The 20093-nt window shown below is 38.9% G+C and overlaps 1 protein-coding gene across 4 annotated transcripts in view; it reads left to right on the forward strand.

Moving 5' to 3' along the window:
- ORC3 (origin recognition complex, subunit 3) overlaps positions 1 to 20093 on the forward strand; it is a 73829-nt gene that overhangs the window by 34646 nt on the left and 19090 nt on the right. For all 4 annotated transcript variants that reach the window (XM_011941896.1, XM_011941894.1, XM_011941895.1 and 1 more), the window contains 2 exons: positions 7227 to 7343; positions 8498 to 8577. In XM_011941896.1, coding sequence (XP_011797286.1) covers positions 7227 to 7343; positions 8498 to 8577 — 197 coding nt within the window. The remainder of the gene's footprint in view (positions 1 to 7226; positions 7344 to 8497; positions 8578 to 20093) is intronic.

Here is a 20093-nt window from a genome sequence, read left to right on the forward strand (position 1 = left end):
CCAGGATGGTCTCAATCTCCTGACCTCGTGATCCGCCCGTCTCGGCCTCCCAAAGTGCTGGGATTATAGGCTTGAGCCACCGCGCCCGGCCTTGTTCCCATTTTCTATATTCAAGTGTCTAAGAGATAGACCTCATTGTATATTCCAGAGAAATTTACAATCTTTATAACTGGAAACCACACTTTAAGAACTACTGAATTAGACTGTCTCCCTAGAAGGAAGCATTTGTTATTGTTTGCTCCATCACCTCATTTTCTTAAGCTAGAACTCATCTATTAAGTTCCCACCTAAACAAGTGATTAACCTCAGTTATCCTCTGACTAGAATCAAGATGTTAACAAAAACCTTTACTCCCTCAAAATTAGGGCCCCACTTCTTCAAAACTATATGTCAACTTTGAATTTAATGAACTTAGTAATGGGTTTTTAAAAAAGTGTACTTTTAAATGTAAAAATTTAGCTGACTAAAACTAACATAGGAAAAGAAAACCAAGCACCACATGTTCTTATTTGTAAGTGGGAGCTGAACAATGAGAACGCAGGTCAGAGGGAGAGCATCAGGACAAATAGCTAATGCATGCGGGGCTTAATACCTAGGTCGTGGGTTGATAGGTTCAGCAAACCACCATGGCACACGTTTACTTAAGTAAGAAACCTGCACATCCTGAGCATGTATCCCAGAACTTAAAATAAATTAAAATTTAAAACGTTACCTGACTAAACAATGTACGTTTGTAGGTAATTCGCTGGGAATTTCCTACTAAGGAGGGACATTAGAAGACCTGGTACAGCTGATGAAATACTGAAAATCTTCATACTATGTAGAAAGCTTAGATTCATTCCTGTGCAGGTGATAGTTGAAGTTATTATTCTTACTTGTTGATGTTTCATGTCTTTATACCTATTTTCCCAACGATATTTTAAATCCTTTCAGAGTGGGAAATAAACCTTGAACTTCTTTAGCACCCTCATTTCACAAATGAAGAACTGCAGCCAAGAGAAAGGAAGTGAAATATCTGAGGTTGCAGAGCAAGTTCATGGTAGAGTAAGGACTTCTTTTCACCATTTAGTATGCTTATCATGGTGTCTCATCAAAAGGCACAAAATCAGTTCATGAGTTTGATGGAGACCTGCATTTCACCTTTGCCCCCACCTCTTTCTGTTTCTTTTGTCAGACCTATGGGGCAGAAAGGGGGAAGAAAATTTCTTAGAAAAAAATAATAAATGGAAAAGTAGAGGAAAAAGGAAAACAATTGCAGTCTATCAAATGTGATCAAATGAGCTAGGCATTAGCCTAGTGTGTCAGGAATTAATCATTTAAATTCAAACTCTTTGTCAAGTGCTTCTCTTGATCTACACTACTGGGGTAGGAATATGGAGAACAAAAGGCAGAGACAGATGAGAGGACTAGCACTCTTGCCACATAAGTGCTAGGAGAAAGCTGTGGTTTGGCATTCTTATTATATAGCAGTAATATGCTAAGTCAAGTCTGGAAAACAGTGCCAGCCAGCATTTTTCTCTAATGAGAAAAATAAGGCTTAGTTATAACAAGATGATAAATGAGAAAATGCTTTGTTCTTAGACAGCTAATATCTCTTAATCCTAAAATTCAATAGTCTGTTTTACCAGTTTTTAATGATCAGTGAACTGATTGAAAAGAAATTACAGAAGTTTATAGTCATTTTTACATACTGTATTTTATAATCTGAGGTCACTGTTCACCCCTATACATACAATTCTAGAGACAAAAGTGTTAAGTACTATGGAAGCAGAAGAGAGATAAATGCATGGCAAATGTAATTCTGCCTAGCCTTTTTTTCTTTACCTATATAAGTTTTACATATATATTGACTTCTCCAGAGAAAGCAGCTAGCTCAATAATAATAGGGGCTCTGTGGTATAAGTAAACGATATATATGATTTTTTAAAAATAGATTCAGGGGGTTTCAGGTGCAGGTTTGTTACATATTGTATGACGGTGAGGTTTTGGCTTCTAGTGTGCCCATCACCTGAATAGTGAATATTGTACCTAATAAATAATTTTTCTGCCCTCACCCCTCCCAACCCTACCCCTTTTGGAGTCCACAGTGTCTGTTATTTCCCTCTGTATATACATGTGTACCTATTATTTAGCTCTCACTTATAAGTGAGAACATGTGCTATTTGATTTTCTGTTTCTGAGTTCTTTCACTTAGGATACTGGCCTCCAGCTCCATCCATGTTACTGCAAAAGACATGCTATCAGTGAATGATTTTTGTATGACTAACAGACAGGATTGATGAGGTTGGAGATTACTAATTTAAGAGGGTATATTGCACATTACAAGGCAACCCACAGTCTAATGTAAATGTGTTTTTTAAACATACATTTTTTAAAAATGTTGGAACCAATATTTACATATTGAGAAATTTTACATTACAAATTCAGATTTTTGAAAAATCAGGAAATCTAGGCCACATCCAGCAAGACAAAATATGGTTGCTCTTACTTAAAAAAGAGACTGAGGCTGGGCACGGTGGCCCACACCTGTAATCCCATCTCTTCGGAAGGCCAAGGCAAGCAGATCAGCCTGGGCAACATAATGAGACTCCATCTCTACAAAAAAAAACAAAATACAAAAATTAGCCAGGTGTGGTGGTGTGGACCTATATATAGTCCCAGCTACTTGGAAGGCTGAGACAAGAGGATCACTTGACCCTGGGAGGTAAAGGCTGCAGTGAGCTAAGATCGCACCACTGCATTCCAGCCTGGTCGCTAGAGCAAGATCCTGTCTCAAAAATTAAAAATAAATAAAAGAGAGACTGAGTGTTTGGTCTTCATTCATTAATGTACTCTTCATTTAACCAATATTTTTCTAGTGCCTATTATGTGCCAGGTGTTAATCTAGGTTTTGAGAATACAGGAGTGAACCAAACAGCCAAAACTTCTACCTTTTTCATTGTATCAGGGAGACAGACAATAAATAAGATAAATAAGTAAAACATCTGTTAGTGATAAGTGCTGAGGTAAAAACAATGAAGCAGAGAAGAGGGATATGAAGTTCCATGTGCATAGGAAGTGGAATCGAAATTTTAGATAAGGACCTGACTGAGAGGGTAAATTTTGAGTAAAGACCTAAAGGAAGTCGCAGAGCTTGCCATTCAAGAATCTGGAGGAAGAGAATTCTAAGTAGGTAGAAAGGATCTGAGGTTGGAGCATGTCTGCCATATTTGAAGAAGAGCAAGGAGGCTGCTGTGTATTGCTTTGCTTTTCTTTTTTCTTTTTGAGACAGTTTCGCTCTGTCACCCAGGCTGGAGTACAGTGGTGCAATCATAGCTTGCTGCAACCTTGACCTTCTGGGCTCAAGCAGTCTTCCTACCTCAGCCTCCTGAGTATCTAGGACTACAGGCACATGCCACCATGCCCAATTAATTAAAAAAAATTTTTTTTTTTTGGTAAAGACAGGGTCTCTTGCTTTGTTGCTCACTGTCAAGCTGGTCTTGAACTCATGGGCTCAAGTGATCCCCCTGCTATGGCCTCCCAAAGTGCTGGGATTATGGGTGTGAACCACTATGCCGAGCCTGTTTTTCTTATAGCAGATAAATATTTCTGTTCCTTTGTCAAAAGTTAGTAAAGACTAAGAAGTCTTCATGCCTCAAGAACAGAGAAAGCATATCTCTTTAGTAAATAATGCATATTCCTAGACAAAGTGTATCTCTGTAGAAAGGAATCATTCTAAACACAATTATGAAACAAAATGGTGACAGCTATGACTAGTATACAGAAAAAATGCCTGAGGAAAAATTTAATGAATGGAAAGTAGGGTTAATATTTCAGAAGGCTTTATTTTCACATGTACATGGTATGATGCTGCTGTAATGTATTCAATGGAATTTTTTTTTTTTTTTTTTTTGAGACCAAGTCTCACTCTGTGTCCCAGGCTGGAGTGCAACGGTGCGATCTTGGCTCACTATAGCCTCCGTCTCCCGGGTTCAAGTGATTCTCCTGCCTCAGCCTCCTGAGTAGCTGGGATTACAGGCCCCTGCTACCACACCCAGCTAATTTTTGTATTTTTAGTACAGACGGGGTTTCTCCAGGTTGGCCAGGCTGGTCTTGAACTCCTGACCTCAGGTGATCCACCTGTCTCGGCCTCCCAAAGTGCTGGGATTACAGGCGTGAGCCACCCCGCCCAGCCCAAAAATTTTCTCATATATCAAAACCTTTTACAGGTTTGAGTTTGTAAAATAGTGTCCATAAGTACATTAAGAATTATTGTTTTAAGACCGGGTGCAGTGTCTCATGCCTCTAGTCCCAACATTTTGGGAGGCCAAGGTGGGCAGATCACTTGAGGTTAGAAATTTGAGACCAGCCTGGCCAACACGGTGAAACCCCATCTGTGCTAAAAATACAAAAATTAGCTGGGCATTGTGGCAGACACCTGTAATCCCAGCTACTCAGGAGGCTGAGGCAGGAGAACAGCTCGAGCCTGGGAGACAGAGGTTGCAGTGAGCTGAGATTGCACCAGTGCACTCCAGCCTGAGCAACAGAAGAAGACTCCATCTCCACAAAATAAACAAACAAAAAAGAATTACTGCTTTGAATAAGTAAAGGCAGTTACATATGTGCAGGTATATAGGTAAGATGGAGAACTTACAGGACAGGTTATAAGAAAATGTTAATCATTTGTGATGTTTTTTGTTGCAATTGATAAAAACACATATAAATAACAATGAAACCTTTATTATGTGGAGATTAGGTTCTAAAGTCAGCACGTAAGGTGAAGATCTGGGATGGTCAAAATTACTCTTGAAAAATCCCTTAGAAAGGTACAGCAAACCTCTCATTCATTAAGTCCATCATAGCCAGTTTCTTTCCCCATTGTTGGAACCAATCACCATTTCCTCAGTTGAGTGCCAGATGATATAGTCTGCCATGTTGTGTGGAACAAAACAAAACAATACAATACAATACAAAACATTTTCTAGGCCAGTCACGGTGGCTCACACCTGTAATCCCAGCACTTTGGGTGGCTGAGGTGGGTGGATCACTTGAGGTCAGGAGATCAAGACCAGCATGGCCAACATGGTAAAACTCCATCTCTACTAAAAATACAAAATGTTAGCCAGGTGTGGTGGTGGGCACCTGTAATCCCAGCTACTGGGGAGGCTGAGGCAGGAGAACCGCTTGAACCCGGGAGGTGGAGGTTGCAGTGAGCAGAGAGTGGGACTTCATCTTAAAATTTTTATTTTTATTTTAAAATAAAAATAATGATTATAACAAAAAAAAAAACATTTTTTAAACACTAGAACTCTACTCAACACAGGGATGCACCACACAGTGAAAAGTATGAAAGAACTAAGACCACCTAGGAGAAAAACATGTTTATATCCCTCATTGAACACTTATTCCAGGGCAGGTATGTTCCTTGAGTATGCGGTATTGCCCTATAGTGTGTAAAGTATTTCTTTTCTCTCCTTATCCAAGTAAATGAAATGAAGATACTCACTTCTACTGCATCACCCAGATACTTGTACACATAGCTATTCCTCAAGGCAAAAGAAAATAGGGAGCACAAGTAGCATGCAGTATGATTATTATTCAGTAATAGAGTTCATTTTCTTCAAAATATTTCCCCTATTTAAAAGCTATTTAAGCACACATCAAGGCAATTAATGGCTTTATGCCATCTGTATGTCATGGCACACAGTAAAAAACTAAAGAACTAAAGTTTAGAACTAAAGTATACCCTCCCAGTGGTGGTTAAAACAATTTTTGATTATGGCTACTTTTGTTATGATAGGAGACATAGATTTTGTTATGATAGGAGACATAGATTTTGAAATTATCAATCAACTCAAATAATGGGAGGGAAAAACATTTAGGTGCTAAAAACTTTTATTTAATCTGCCCTGTGCTTTCAGGTAATGACTCATAGGTCATTGACCAAGGAATTGATTTCCTAAGTGAGTTGGTGTTTAGGAAGATATATCATATTTATTGCTTTATAGAGGTTAGAATTGCTTGAATTTATTGATATCTGAGTTATTTTCTAAATGTTTGACCACTAAAAATAATAGGTATCTGCAAGATATTACTGAAATAAAGACACAGCTCAGCAAAGCCTTTATTTGACTTCTTAAAGGAGAAAAATATTGAAAACCATGGCACGGATGATAATCCTTTAAGAAAATGTTACAGAGTAAGCAGTTATAAAAGGAATTGAGGCCTGAAAATTACTTCATAGGATATAATGTTTTAAAATATTTCTAAACTATTTCAGGAAGCTCTAGAAAACATCTCTCTCCCCCCAACAAAACCTTTTGAAACTGTTTTGTGAGATTAATCATCCATAGGTTTCTTTTCTTCTTTTCCTGTATCTAAATCTCTAATATGGAGATTAGGGCTAGTTTTCGGTTGTGGATTTTTTTTTTATACAAATGAGGTCTCACTATGTTGTTCACCCAGGTCTTAAACTCCTAAACTCGAGCTATCCTCCTGCCTCAGCCTTCGAAAATGCTGGGATTACAGGTGTGAGCCACCACACCTGCATAGATTTCTTAAGACACTCCCTCATGTCATCATTCTTGCTAGATTCTAAATTATAAAGCTTGTTGGCTTCAGATTTATTTTTTTTATTCTTTTTTTATCTTAATTGGTAAAGCAAATAAAACCAGTATTGGAGATCTCAGCAAGAGGCAGGGACTCATCAGAATCACTTGTGTTTCTGCCATAGTCTTTTCATTTTCCCCTTCAAACACACTAACACACTTGAGCAGTACTTTAGGAAAAGTATACATCATAAGCAGAACTTCAGCAAGTTCATTAGGTTGGTACCATTCTGTCTCGTGATCTCACTCTTCTGATGCTAGCAAGGTGGAGGATAAAGCACCTTACCTCACTGTGGTGCACAGCAGGTGATGGGCACAGGCAAGCATCCAATAAGGTGCTTTCTTACACACTTGTAATTTTGGGGCCCAAGGTATTGTGGGAATGCTAGAGATACCATGAGATTAAAATACAGTGTCAATTCTAGCATGTGTAAAGTATCACCAGACTTGATACTAAATCGGAAATGCTCAGCCTGTATTCTGGATTTTATATGTATTTCAAATTTTCATAAATTAATTTGTAGTTTTGAATCTTCTCGTCAGTTTTCCAGAAATTTTATATAGCCATGAAGTAGATTGTATTATTATGCTCTTTTATCAGCTGACTTATGTATTAATAATATATTCTGTGATTTTTAGGAGGAAACACAATTATTACTAGAAAACCTGCATGTTTATCATATGAATTACTTCCTGGTTTTGAGATGTCTTCATAAGTTCACCTCTTCTCTTCCCAAGTATCCACTAGGTCGACAGGTAATCCAAGCCACTTCATTTGGAATCTGTGAAGTAGGAATGTTAGTATTTTCTTGCTTTGGTTTTTGTAGCATTCAGGCATCAGAATGTGAAATGAAGCCAATCTTTACAATGAGAGCACAATCTAAATCCATTCCAGCTGTACACATTACTGGTAATTGAAATTGTTTTTTGTTCAGATGGCCACAGCTAGAAACAGCCATATGAATCCCAGTGGTGTTGCTTTCCCTACAATGTTTTTGTACTAAGGCATTTGAACTTTCCTTCTTTAACACTTGCTTGTCACCTATACTGAGAGAGCTGTTTCTCTTTCCTTAATGGAAGAGGGAATTTGTTTGAGAATGCTTGATAGTTAACCTTGCACTATACCCAGAATAAAAAGAGAAGCAGTACTTCTGCTCCTTGAAAAATTATGCTCAGCTGGCCTTTATGTCATACCATAAACCTGTCAACCATCTGTAGAGTAGATTTTAGTGGAGGAATTCCATATTCCTAGATCATCTTAGCTCAAAGCTTTGGAGAACAAATACCAGTATGTAAGAATGACTTGGCTAGGTGTAGTGACTCATGCCTGTAATCTCAGCACTTTGGGAAGCCAAGGCAGGTGGATCACCTGAGGTCAGCAGTTCAAGACCATCCTGGCCAACATGGTAAAACCCTGTCTCTACTAAAAATACAAAAATTAGCCCGGTGTGGTGGCACATGCCTGTAGTCCCAGCTGCGAGGGAGGCTGAGGCAGGAGGATGGCTTGAACCTGGGAGGTGGAGGTTGCATTGAGCTGAGATCACTGCACTCCAGCCTGGATGACAGAGTAGACTCCGTCTTAAAAAAAAAAAAAAAAAGAATGACTTTTTCATGAGGTGATTTTTGCCATTGAGCCTTAAATGAGCCTTTTTTTCCTCATTTTTCCTTTATCAGTTTCTTCTTTTAAAATGACCAGTGATATTAGCCAATCTCAGTATAGTCTCATTTTACTTTTATGTAAATTGCGTTCTTATAAAGCCTGATCCATGAGATATATGCCAAGTCTATTATTATCTAAAGAAAATGACTTTTAATAACATTAATTTTTTTGTGTTGACCAGAAATGATTTTGCCAGACTAGTAGTGTATATACACTTTTGGTTCTTCACAAATGTGTTGTTCACTTACAGATCAGAGAGTTGTACTGCACATGTTTAGAAAAGAACATATGGGATTCAGAGGAGTATGCATCAGTCTTGCAGCTGCTGAGGTAGTTTTGTTTTTTCTTGTTTTTCTGTTTTTGTCTGCTATAAGCCTGCCAGTAAGTAGCACCTTCCTCTAGAACCCTGCCTGCCAAAAAGTTTCATAGATAGCCATGTTGTGTCTAAGAATAATTGCATATATCTTGAATTTATCCATGTAGCTTATGATGTTTTTAATATAGCAACCATCCATTTCTTTGCTGGTTTAACCTTGCATTTGAGCTTGTGGTTTTTAAAGGAAAATCCATGATTGTTTAGTCAAATACTGACACTACCCTATGAGAACTTAGCTATGGATCATTTGAATCCAGCCAACTTGACATCATGGCAGGGAAAGCAAGTCATGAAAAGTGAGGTCACCATGTCCCCAATCTGGTTGATGGAGGAAGGGCATCACTGGGTGATACGTAGCCAGTGGTCACAGCTGACCTTGATTAGGAGCAGCAAGGAGTAGGCAGTGGCCTTGGTGCCTTCCCCCACCTTAATATTGGCTAATTCATAAATTATTTATCTAAAATATACAAGTAAATAAGATATTTTAGTGTTAAAGTTATTATTTATATTACTTGATTTCACTTCTTACATGTATAGTTACTTTTTAGTCTTCCATAAAAATAATGACACTTGGTTAGTGATAAGGGGAAATCAAATGTGAGCTAAGTTTCGCCAGTTTTATAATTTTCCTTAGAGGTTGTAAATGCTTATATAAAAATATTTTAAAGAAGTCTGAAAACTGAATATTTATTAAGTCTTGCTTTCCTCTGGGCCCACAAGAAAAGAACAGATGGGCACAGTAGGAGGAAAATTCACACTGAAAGCACTTTAAATCCAGAGACTTCATAATACAAATATTAGTGATCTAGCAGGTGCAGCTTAAGATAGAAAATGAATTTCATGCTATCTGGAAAAATACCTCCCCATGGAAACTAGATTACCACTGAAAAGCTGTGTTTTATTTCATTTTTTAAAATCCCAATAAGATTTATTTTTTCTTATTTTTTTAACCCATAAGGAAACTAAAAAATCCCAATAAGATTTCTATGTATTTATAAGCTTATGTCAACTAGAGTATTTCTGAGACTTATTTTGCTTTCTATTCAAGTAAATATACCTATCTTATACACCCAGTTGAATCTTCCAGGGTTTTCTCTTTTAAGCTTTGTGATCAGTAATTGTCTTCCTTCTCCAGTGAGATGTTCCCAAATTCATAGATTCTTTTGTCAAGGAGGAACTTGTTCTTTTTGTTCTGAACCTCCCAACACCAGTTGTCTTAGGGTACAGTCAAGAACCAAGAATGCCACTTCCAAAGTAGGGTAAGGAAACCTGAGTGGCAGTAGTAATGGTGACAGCAGTAACCATCGCTTATTGAAGGCTTGCTGTGTGCAAGGCACTTTGTTAGGCACTCTCAGTACATTTTCCAATCTAAAACTCTTAATATACCTTTATGGTAGATATTATTAGTCACACTTTACCCCTGAAGAATCTGAAACACACACAGGCATTAAGTGACTTGCCTGAGACCACCTAGCTGCTGAGGGAACCAGGATTCTACTCCAGGTCTGACTTCAAAGCTGTTATACCTTCTGCTATTCTTTGCCAAAATCTAAAATACAGATTTGGAGATCTGAGTACAGCAGAAGCAAAAAATAGAAAGTGGGATTTCATTTTGCTAAGCTGAGGTCAGAAACATGGGCAGTCAAAAGCAAAGCAATGTAAAAAGCACTACACGTCAAATATAATACCTACAGCAAGGACAGGCAGGAGTCTGGGTCCTACAAAAGAGGAAAGGAATCAGGGAACCTCTGGGCTGGAATCAGCCTTTTCTCCTTTGTACAGATTTGATGTAGACCAGAAGTCAGGGACACTTTTTAGTTAAGGCATACTCAGTAGGCATCACCTAAACTTAACGAGACCTTTCTCATCACCTGTCTTGAAACTTTATTTAACTCATTATAGAAAAGACTAAAATGATCCCTGAATGACGCTTTGGAAAGAATAACTGCTAAGGTACTATTAGAAACATAATCTAATTAAATTTCTTATTTGAAATTTTTTGTAAAAATCAGCTTAAATGATTTTTCAAGAAAAAATCCTTTTTACAGATTGAGCGTCTCTAATCTGAAAATCTGAAATTCAAAGTCCTCTAAAATTTGAAACACTTCAAATTTCAAAACTTTATGAGCACTTGTGATACCACAAGTGGAAAATTCCACACCTGACCTCATGAAATGGGTTGCAGCAAAACAGGCACACCACACAGTTTATTCAGCTTGCCATCATTTGTTGCTGTTGTTTAACACTGATACAGGATTACTTAGTTACACTGAACACAGTATTTTTTCACTGTACCAATGGTGTGTCCTGTTTTTTAAGTGTTAAGTGCTTATATGTGAATAAGTGTAAGAAAATGGTTGCATATGAATTCAAGAGTTAATAATGATGGGGATACCAAACAACTACAGATTGATTGTCCATCTAGTTGGCCGAGATAGTGACACCTTTGCTTTCTGATGATTCAGTGTACCTTGTTTCATGCACAAAATTATTTAAATTATTGTATGAAATTTCTTTCAAGCTATGTGTACAAGGTGTATTTGAAACATAAATGAATTTTGTGTTTACACATGCATCCAATTCTCAAGATAATCTCATTATGCACATATAGCAAATATTCCAAAATCTGAAAAAATCCAAAATGCAGAACACTTCTGTTCCCAAGCATTTCACATAGGGATACTCAATCTGTATGTGGAAGCTGACACGTTTAAATAATCATAGATCAGATGATATCTAGCCCATTCAGAGGAGTATGGCTGTAGACATCCCTTTACCCCTAATTCTTCTGCTTTGTTTGGGAAGAACATGGAAGAAAAGGTGACTTCTGCCCCCGCTGCTCTTACCCCCACTATAGTGGCTTCCTACCTTCCCCCAACAACTCTCTTGCGTGTTAGAGAGAAGGGGCTCTCCCAGCACAGAGTTGCATTCCTCCCCCCAATTTATTCTAATTTATTAATTTAGTTCCACCCCTTCTGAGCCTGCAGCCTGGGGACTGCAGAGTAGCTGCCCTAGCCCTTCCCAGGCCTGACCCAGTCTGGGGAGCAGGACAAGGCTTGGGTGTGGCCCTGTTGGAGGTTGATCTTGCTGTTTTTATTTCTTGCCTTTATGTTTGTGTTCTGTGATACTGTTGAGAAAGAAGAGGCCAGGCACAGTGGCTTACAACTGTAATCCCAGCACTTTGGGAGGCTGAGGTGGGCGGATCACTTGAGCTCAGGAGTTTGAGACCAGCCTGGGTAACATGGTGAAACCCCTCCTCTGCCAAAAATACAAAAACAAAATTAGCCTGGCATGGTGGTGCACATCTGGGGTCCTGTCCTCGGAGGCTGAAGTGGGAGGATCACCTGAGCCTGGGAGGCAAAGGTTGCCTTGAGCTGAGATCACACCACTTCACTGGAGCCTGGGTGACAGTGAGATTTCATCTCAAAAATATACATATAAAAGAAAGAGAAAAATAAAGAAATGTGAGCAAAGCAGAAGGAGGTGGATTCAAACCCCAGTATGTCACGGCTCATGCCTTTTCTTTAGTGGTGGGAGACCCTTATCTTGTAAAGGGAATGTGTCCCCTTCCTCAACCTCTAGTGTATTTGACAGAAAACAAAACCTCCCAATAAAACTGTTGAAACCTGGAAAATAAAACAAACAATATGTCATCTACTTGATGAAATATCTGGTGACCATTTAAAAAACATTTACAGTGACTTTGTAATAATGTGGGAGAATGTTTATGTCACATATTTATTAATGGAAAAAGACCAACATAATTTTATATCACAGTTATTTTTTATGTGCAACAGACATCGATGTGTGTGGGGAGCATGCAAGTACGCATTTATAATATATGCCATAATTGGACATGAGCGCAGTGGTTCTGCGTGTGTTCTGCCTTTCCTTGCTCGGTCAACTCTTGGAGTATGAAGACCACATCCCTGTATGGGATACGAGTGGGTTAGTTTTTCACTCAACCCTGTGTCATTATATAAGGATATGTTTCCATTAAAAAGCCATTTGGGAACAGAAGGTAGTAACAAATGATGCTAACCCAGCAGTGAACTAGGTAAGTACAACTGTTTTTCATTATCAGATGTGAAAGACTGTAAGAGGAAAATTGTACCCCTCTATTGGAGAGAATTTCTAAACACCCATCTAGAAATCAAACACTAGGCCAGTAATTTTTCATATTTTTAAAATTCACAGAACCTTGCACAAATAAGATTTTAAGGGTTATTGTAAATCAGAGCCAGCTGGGCACAGTGGCTCACGCCTGTAATCCCAGTGCTTTGGGAGGCCAAGGTGGGGCAGATCACGAGATCAGGAGATCAGGAGTTCAAGACCACCCTGACCAACATGGTGAAACCCCGTCTCTACTAAAAATACAAAAAATTAGCCAGGCGTGGTAGCAGGCACCTGTAATCCTAGCTACTCGGGAGGCTAAGGCAGGAGAATCGCTTGAAGTTGGGAGGCAGAGGTTGCAGTGAGCTGAGACCTTGCCATTGCACTCCAGCTTGGGCAACCAAACGAGACTCCATCTCAAAAAAAAAAAAAAAAAGTCAGAGCCTTAACTTAAAGGAGTATGTTGGATCAGCCAGCGCTGAAGAGTACTACAGCAGTAGATTATTGAACTGGGGATAATGAAAAGTGTGTCCCACATCTTAGGGGAATTTATGTCCCCTACCTCATCAATTGAGAATTACTCATCTACATTTATTCCATTTTCTTTCAAATAAGGAAACCAAGGCCAGAAACATTGACTTTTGTACAGTTGACAGAGCTGAAACTCTTTCAACCCTATTCCAGTTACTTAGAGGTGGTAATAAAAAGAAATTTATGGTTTTGTGGCCAGTAGTCCATGTTCAGAGTGTATCCAAAATTTTAAACCAGCAGAGCAAGCTTCTGTGGACTCAGACCCCCCTCCCCCATCCTGACACTAGTCATATTGGCACAGGACACAGATATAAATGAAAGGAGCCACAGTGTCTAGTCTGCTTATCCTAAGTATAACCTTATGAACTTGCAAAGAAACAGACTTACAAATCGAAGGTGATTGATAGCTGGAGGAATTTATCTTAGGCTAAAGGAATTATTCTAATTTCTGAGTAAGGCTTTTGACTTAAACAGTAATATATTAGCAGGTCAGCTGAGCTTTCATTGAGTTAAAAAAAAAAAGACCTGAATAATGATACTAACATTTGATCACTTCAGCTTAGTTCAAAGAGACTAGAAATTTGGACTCTAAGTAATGCATTATTTCCTGACTTTGCAGATCAACTTTAGGTAATATTTAAAGATCTACTTAGGAAAAATGACACAGCTCCACAATCTATGATATGCTTCCTAATAATCTAACTTATGATGATGTAGATTTATCCATCCAAGAGTTTTATGAGACTGCATCATTAAAATATAATTTCTGGCAGGGCACAGTGGCTCACACCTATGAATTACAGCACTTGGGAGGTCAAGGCAGGCAGATCGCTTGAGCCCAGGAGTTAAAGACTGGGCCTGGGCAACATGGAGAAAACCCATCTCTACAAAAAAATACAAAAATTATATGAGCATGGTAGTGCATGCCTATAGTCCAAGCTACTTGGAGGCTGAGGCAGGAAGATCACTTCAGCCCAGGAGATTGAGGCTGCAGTGAGCTGTGATTGCACCACTGCAGTCCAGCTTGGACAACAGAGTGAGGCCCTGTCTCAAAAAAAAATAATAAATAGGCCAAGCATGGTGGCTCACGCCTGTAATCTGAGCACTTTGGGAGGCCAAGGTGGGTGGATCACCTGAGGTCAGGAGTTCGAGACCAGCCTGGCCAACATGGTGAAACCCTGTCTCTACTAAAAATACAAAACTTAGCGTATGGTGATGCATGCCTGTAATCCCAGCTACTCAAGAGACTGAGGCAGGAGAATCAGTTGAACCCGGGAGGCAGAGGTTGCAGTGAACCGAGATCGCGCCACTGCACTCCAGCCTGGACAACAGAGCGAGACTCCGTCTCAAAAAATTAATAACAAAAATGAAAAATAAATAAAAAAATAAATTAATATAATATAATTTCTTTGTTTTAGAAAAGGAATTACCAATCCTGAATTTTCATCACATCAGGGCCTTCACAATTATCTGTAGGCTTACAGGTGATGAAATCAGGCTTGGGGCAGAATGTTAAAGTTTTCTTTAAAACAAAAGACATTGAGAGTCACTGTTTTTTGTGTAATGGTTTCCAGGCTTCAATGTGCATAAGAATTAGCTGAGATATGGCCAAGTGAGGTGGCTCATGCCTGTAATCCCAGCACTTTGGGAGGCAGGCGGATCAGGAGGTCAAAGAATTAGCTGAGATATTAATCATTTCAGCTCTTTCCCCAGAGCTTCTGTTGGGAACACTGGTATGGTGGTTCAGCAGTAATTTGCATTTAACAAGCACTCTGGCACATTCAGACAGATGGCCCAGGGACTGTACTTTGAGAAATACTTCTAGAAAATAAAGGGGGAGGTAAAAAAAAAAAAAAAAAGCTGGGGGGGAACTTTTGAGGAAAAAATGACGCTATCAAAGGAAAAGTCTTTATTTGTGGAGAAGCTGAATGGCTGTAGGCAGTTGATCTCAAGTTGGCTCCAAAACTGGACTGAGGTGTTCTACTAATAGTGAGCTAATGGTTTTTATCACAGTAAACAGAAAAAAAGATCTGAATTTGTATTTTGTTTTTCTTTATTAAACATTTAGTGCCTACTGCCACTTTTCTGCTAGCAAAATGAACAGATAACTAAGAAATATTAATTTTAAAAACTCAGAAATAACTCGTCAAACTTTGCTTTTTTATTTCTTTCTTGTGAACTCAGGGTTATACAGTCATCCATCACTGTCTGTAGGGGATTGGTTTTAAGAGGACACCATAAGTTCCATATATGAAATGGTATATAGTGTTTGCATATAACCTATGCACATCCTCCCATATATTTTAAATCATCTCTGCATTACTTATAATACCTAATACAATATAAGTGCTACGTAAATAGTTGTTACACTATATTGTTTAAAAAATAATGGCAAGAAAAAAGTCTGTACATGTTCTATACAATCTCTCCTCCACCCCCCAAAATATTTTCAATCCAAGGTTGGTTGAATCCACCAATGTGGGACCCACAGATATGGATGGCTGACTGTACTTTTAAAAATTACATCAATAGGCCAGGCATGGTGGCTCACACCTGTAATCCCAGCACTTTGGGAGGCCGAGGCAGGAGGATCACCTGAGTTCAGGAGACCAGCCTGGCCAACATAGTGAAACCCTGTCTCTACTAAAAATACAAAAATTAGCCGGGCATGGTGGCACACACCTGTAGTCCCAGCTATGAGGGTGGCTGAAGTAGGAGAATTGCTTGAACCCAGGAGGTGGAGGTTGCAGGAGTCAGCCAACCTGGCTAACATGGCGAAACCCCGTCTCTACTAAAAATACAAAAATTAACCTGGCATGGTGGCGCGTGCCTATAATTCCAGCTACTCAGGAGGCTGAGATGGGAGAATCGCTTGAACCTGGAAGGTGGAGGTTGCAGTGAGCCGAGATTGCGCCACTGCACTCTAGGCTGGGTGACTAAGTGAGACTCCATCCAAAAAAAAAAAAAAATTGCATCGGTAAAGTATGTGTGTATTTGAACTTACTAAAGTTGCTTCTAACCATGTGATGAATTAAATTTATTCTTTTTGATATATTCCACAAAAAAGCATGGCATCCCACAAAGGGCACCATGACTTCTAGGTGCTTCCCAGGATGAGCCAGTTTGAGAACTGTTCCCTTTAGAAAAAGTGTTCTTCACTAAGGCATTAGGTTAGGAAATTAATAATTATTGCATGGTTATTGCCTTGCTCATCCATTTTAAAAAAAAAGGTTTTTTTAAATGCTTTTTTTTTTGAAACCACTGATCAGATAACAAAGATAACCCTGGTCCTTACCTATACAGAATTTTGGTCAAATGATTGATGTAAACAGTAGAGAGCTACAATACAAAGTAGTAAGAGCTGTGATGGGTCAGGACAAGGGTGCTGAGGAACCGGTAGACTGGACAGTTAACCTCCATTTGTGGAGTTGGACAGCTTCTCTAGGAAGTGCCACCTAATATGAAATATGAAGGCTTAGGAGGAGATACACATACTTTTGGTTTCTGTTTCATTGTTATGATCCTACATAATTGCTTTGTTGTGTTAGTCCTCAAACGAGACAGTTTCTTATTTCTACATGCTTTTTAATTTTTTATGTGCTTTTTATTATTTTTCCATCTTTTTTGTTTTGTTTTGTTTTCTTAACTTCCAGTCTTCATTGATATATTTACATTTGCAAGTTTGAATTCTGAGTATTTTTCAAAACTGGCTAGTAATGGTAATGTCTGTTTAGAATTTGAAAACTCATCAGGCAAAAGATGTTTTCATTAGCCATGGATTGGCCAGTTTTTTCCTGTAGCCTGTTCTTATAATCAGACGTTTATATAATTGGTACTTAACCAGAAATTATTGACTTTCTGCGTGATGAAGCAGAACTCTCCATTGCCCTGCAGGATGATTGCTTTTAATGATTGCTTAATGATTATCTTTCTGTCTTAAGAAAATTTTTTTAAAAAATGACAACCTATAAAGCCTTTATTGTTTTTCTCAACTCCTGTGACAGATTACCTATAAAGCTTTTAATACATTAGATATCACAGGCATTTTTTGGACCATTTACCTGATAGTGAAATAAGTCTTTTTTTTTTTTTTTTGAGGTGGAGTCTCGCTTTGTCACCCAGGCTGGAGCGCAGTGGCGTGATCTTGGCTCACTGCACGCTCCACCTCCCGGGTTCATGCCATTCTCCTGCCTCAGCCTCCCGAGTAGCTGGGACTACAGGTGCCCGCCACCACGCCCAGCTAATTTTTTGTATTTTTAATAGAGACAGGGTTTCACTGTGTTAGCCAGGATGGTCTCAATCTCCTGACCTCATGATCCGCCTGCCTCGGCCTCCTGCAGTGCTGGGATTACAGGCGTGAGCCACTGCGCCCAGCCAGTTGTGAAATAATTATTTCTTAATCAGGTTGGATAAAGATAAATCACTCTTTTGTGGCATTAATGTGACCTATCTTAGACATTTTTTTTAAATTTCTCTCTGCTATTTTCTTTACAATTTTATTCTCTTTATTTTAAAACACAATGTTAGTTGGAATGCACCAAAATTGGAAAGCATTGTCTCACTGTCTCCAATTCTTCTCCCATTCTCTCTTTAACTGATTACAATTAGGTTTGTGCTCCCGATCACAACTAGTTTGATCAAAGTCACCAGTGACCTCCATGTTCCTAAATCTAGCATTAACCTGTTATCAGCATTTGACAACAGTTCATCACTCCTTTCTTAATGGACTTCTAGGACTTTCTTGGTTTTTCTCCTACCTCAGTGCATGCTCCTTCACATTCTCCTTTAGTGCTTTCTCTTCTCTCTGACATCTTAACATTACAGTGCCCCAGGGCTTAGTCATAATCCTACACCTCTCTCCTGAGTGCCAGGCTGTTATGTCCATTTATGTCCTCTTTAATACCTCCACTTAGATATCCAATACACACTTAAAAGTTAACATACCCCAAACTGAACTCCTGATCTTCCCCTGAAATCTGTCGTTTTCCTAAAACTGAACTCCTGATCTTCCCCTGAAATCTGTCGTTTTCCTACTGTCTCTTTATCATTCTGATTGTTCAAGCGAAAAGCCTGGACTCTGCCTTCGTAATTTATCCAGAATCAGACCTCTTCTTGCCACCTTCCTTCACTTGTACCACCATAGTCCAAGTCATTGTCATTGCTCACCCGGATTATTGCAGTAGCCTCCTTTCTGGTTTTTCTGCTCCCCTACAGGTTCTTCTCAAAGTAACAGTCAGAATAGTCCTTTTAAAATATTGCAGATAATGTTACTCCTTTGCTCAAAACCCTCCATTAACTCTGCATTTCACTCAGAGTAAAAGCCGTATACAGTGACACTACATAACCCCCTCCACTCCCCCGCCATGGCCTCTCTCTGATTACTGCTCATTTTCTCTCTCCATATCAGACATCTTGGCCTCCTTGTTTTGAATATTCCAGACATGCCCACTATGGAACCTTTGCACCCATTGTTCTGTCTGCCAGGAAAACCTCTTCTGGATATTTGTATGGCTAACTTCCTTTCCTCCTTTACATATTTGATCAAATGTCATCTTTTCAATGAGGCCCTAACCATTTAAAAATTGAAATCTTCCCCCTCCTGTGACTCTCCGCTTATTCTGTTCAATATTTTTCCATAACATTTATCAATTTTTAACACATATATCATATATATGATATAGATAGATAGTGTTTAGTGTCTGTGCTTCTCTCCCAGCTCTCCCACTAGAATGTAAGTTCCATGAGGACAGTGATTTTTGATTCGACAAAGTATACCTCAAATGCCCAGACCAGTGCCGTATGTAGTGTGCATTCAATAAATATTTCTTGAATGATTAGTTCATGACTGAAAAAGGAGTTGAAACCCAGTTTGAAAAAATGCTTGTCTGATAGCTACACTCAATCCTTAATTTTTTATTTGAGGTGCTATATATAAACACACTTTTTTGGAATAAGCTAAATATTTTGTAGTTATTTTCAAGTGATCTTCAGTTAGGTTTGGTTTATCCAAAGTGCTTGGCCCGCTGCAGTGGCTCATGCCTGTAATCTCAGCACTTTGGGAGGCCGAGGCAGGCGGATCACTTGAGGCCAGGAGTTCAAGACCAGCCTGGCTAATATGGTGAAACCCACTCTCTACTAAAAATACAAAAAATTAGCCACGCATGGTGGCGTGCAGCTGTAGTCCCAGCTACTCGGAAGACTAAAGGATGAGAACTGCCTGAACCCAGGAGGCAGAGGTTGTAGTGAGCAGAGACTGTGCCACTGCACTCCAGCCTGGCAACAGAGCAAGACTCCGCCTCAAAAACAAAACAAAACAAAACCAAAAAAAAGGTGCTTGCTATAGTCATTCTAATAATTAAGTGATAAAATAAGTCTTTTTCTGATATTACCCCTTGTATTATATAAGTTCGAAAACCAGTCATCCACTGTTAGCTATTTGCACTTCAGATTTTTTTCCACACACAAATGTATATTAAATAGTACTATATATGGTGTTCTACACTTGGCATTTTTTGTTTTTTGTGTGTTTGTTTTGTTTTTGTTGTGGTGGTGATTTTGGTTTGTGCCTAATCTACCATGGATGCCATGTTTTGAGATGCGATATAGCATGCTCAGTAAGAGCATGGATGTCAAGCTAGACTGCCTAGGTTCAAATCCCAGCTTTGCCAATTACCAGCTATTGGATTCTGGACAAGTTTACTTAAGTTCTCTGTGCCTTTGTTTTCTCATCTCTAACATGGGAATAATAATAGTATTTACATCATATTGTATCAAATGACACTTGATACACAAATGTGGGTATAAATGTTAGCTGTCATCATTAGTA

This window comes from Colobus angolensis, unplaced genomic scaffold, assembly GCF_000951035.1.
Source record: "Colobus angolensis palliatus isolate OR3802 unplaced genomic scaffold, Cang.pa_1.0 Scaffold203, whole genome shotgun sequence".
Taxonomy (NCBI): Eukaryota; Metazoa; Chordata; class Mammalia; order Primates; family Cercopithecidae; genus Colobus; species Colobus angolensis.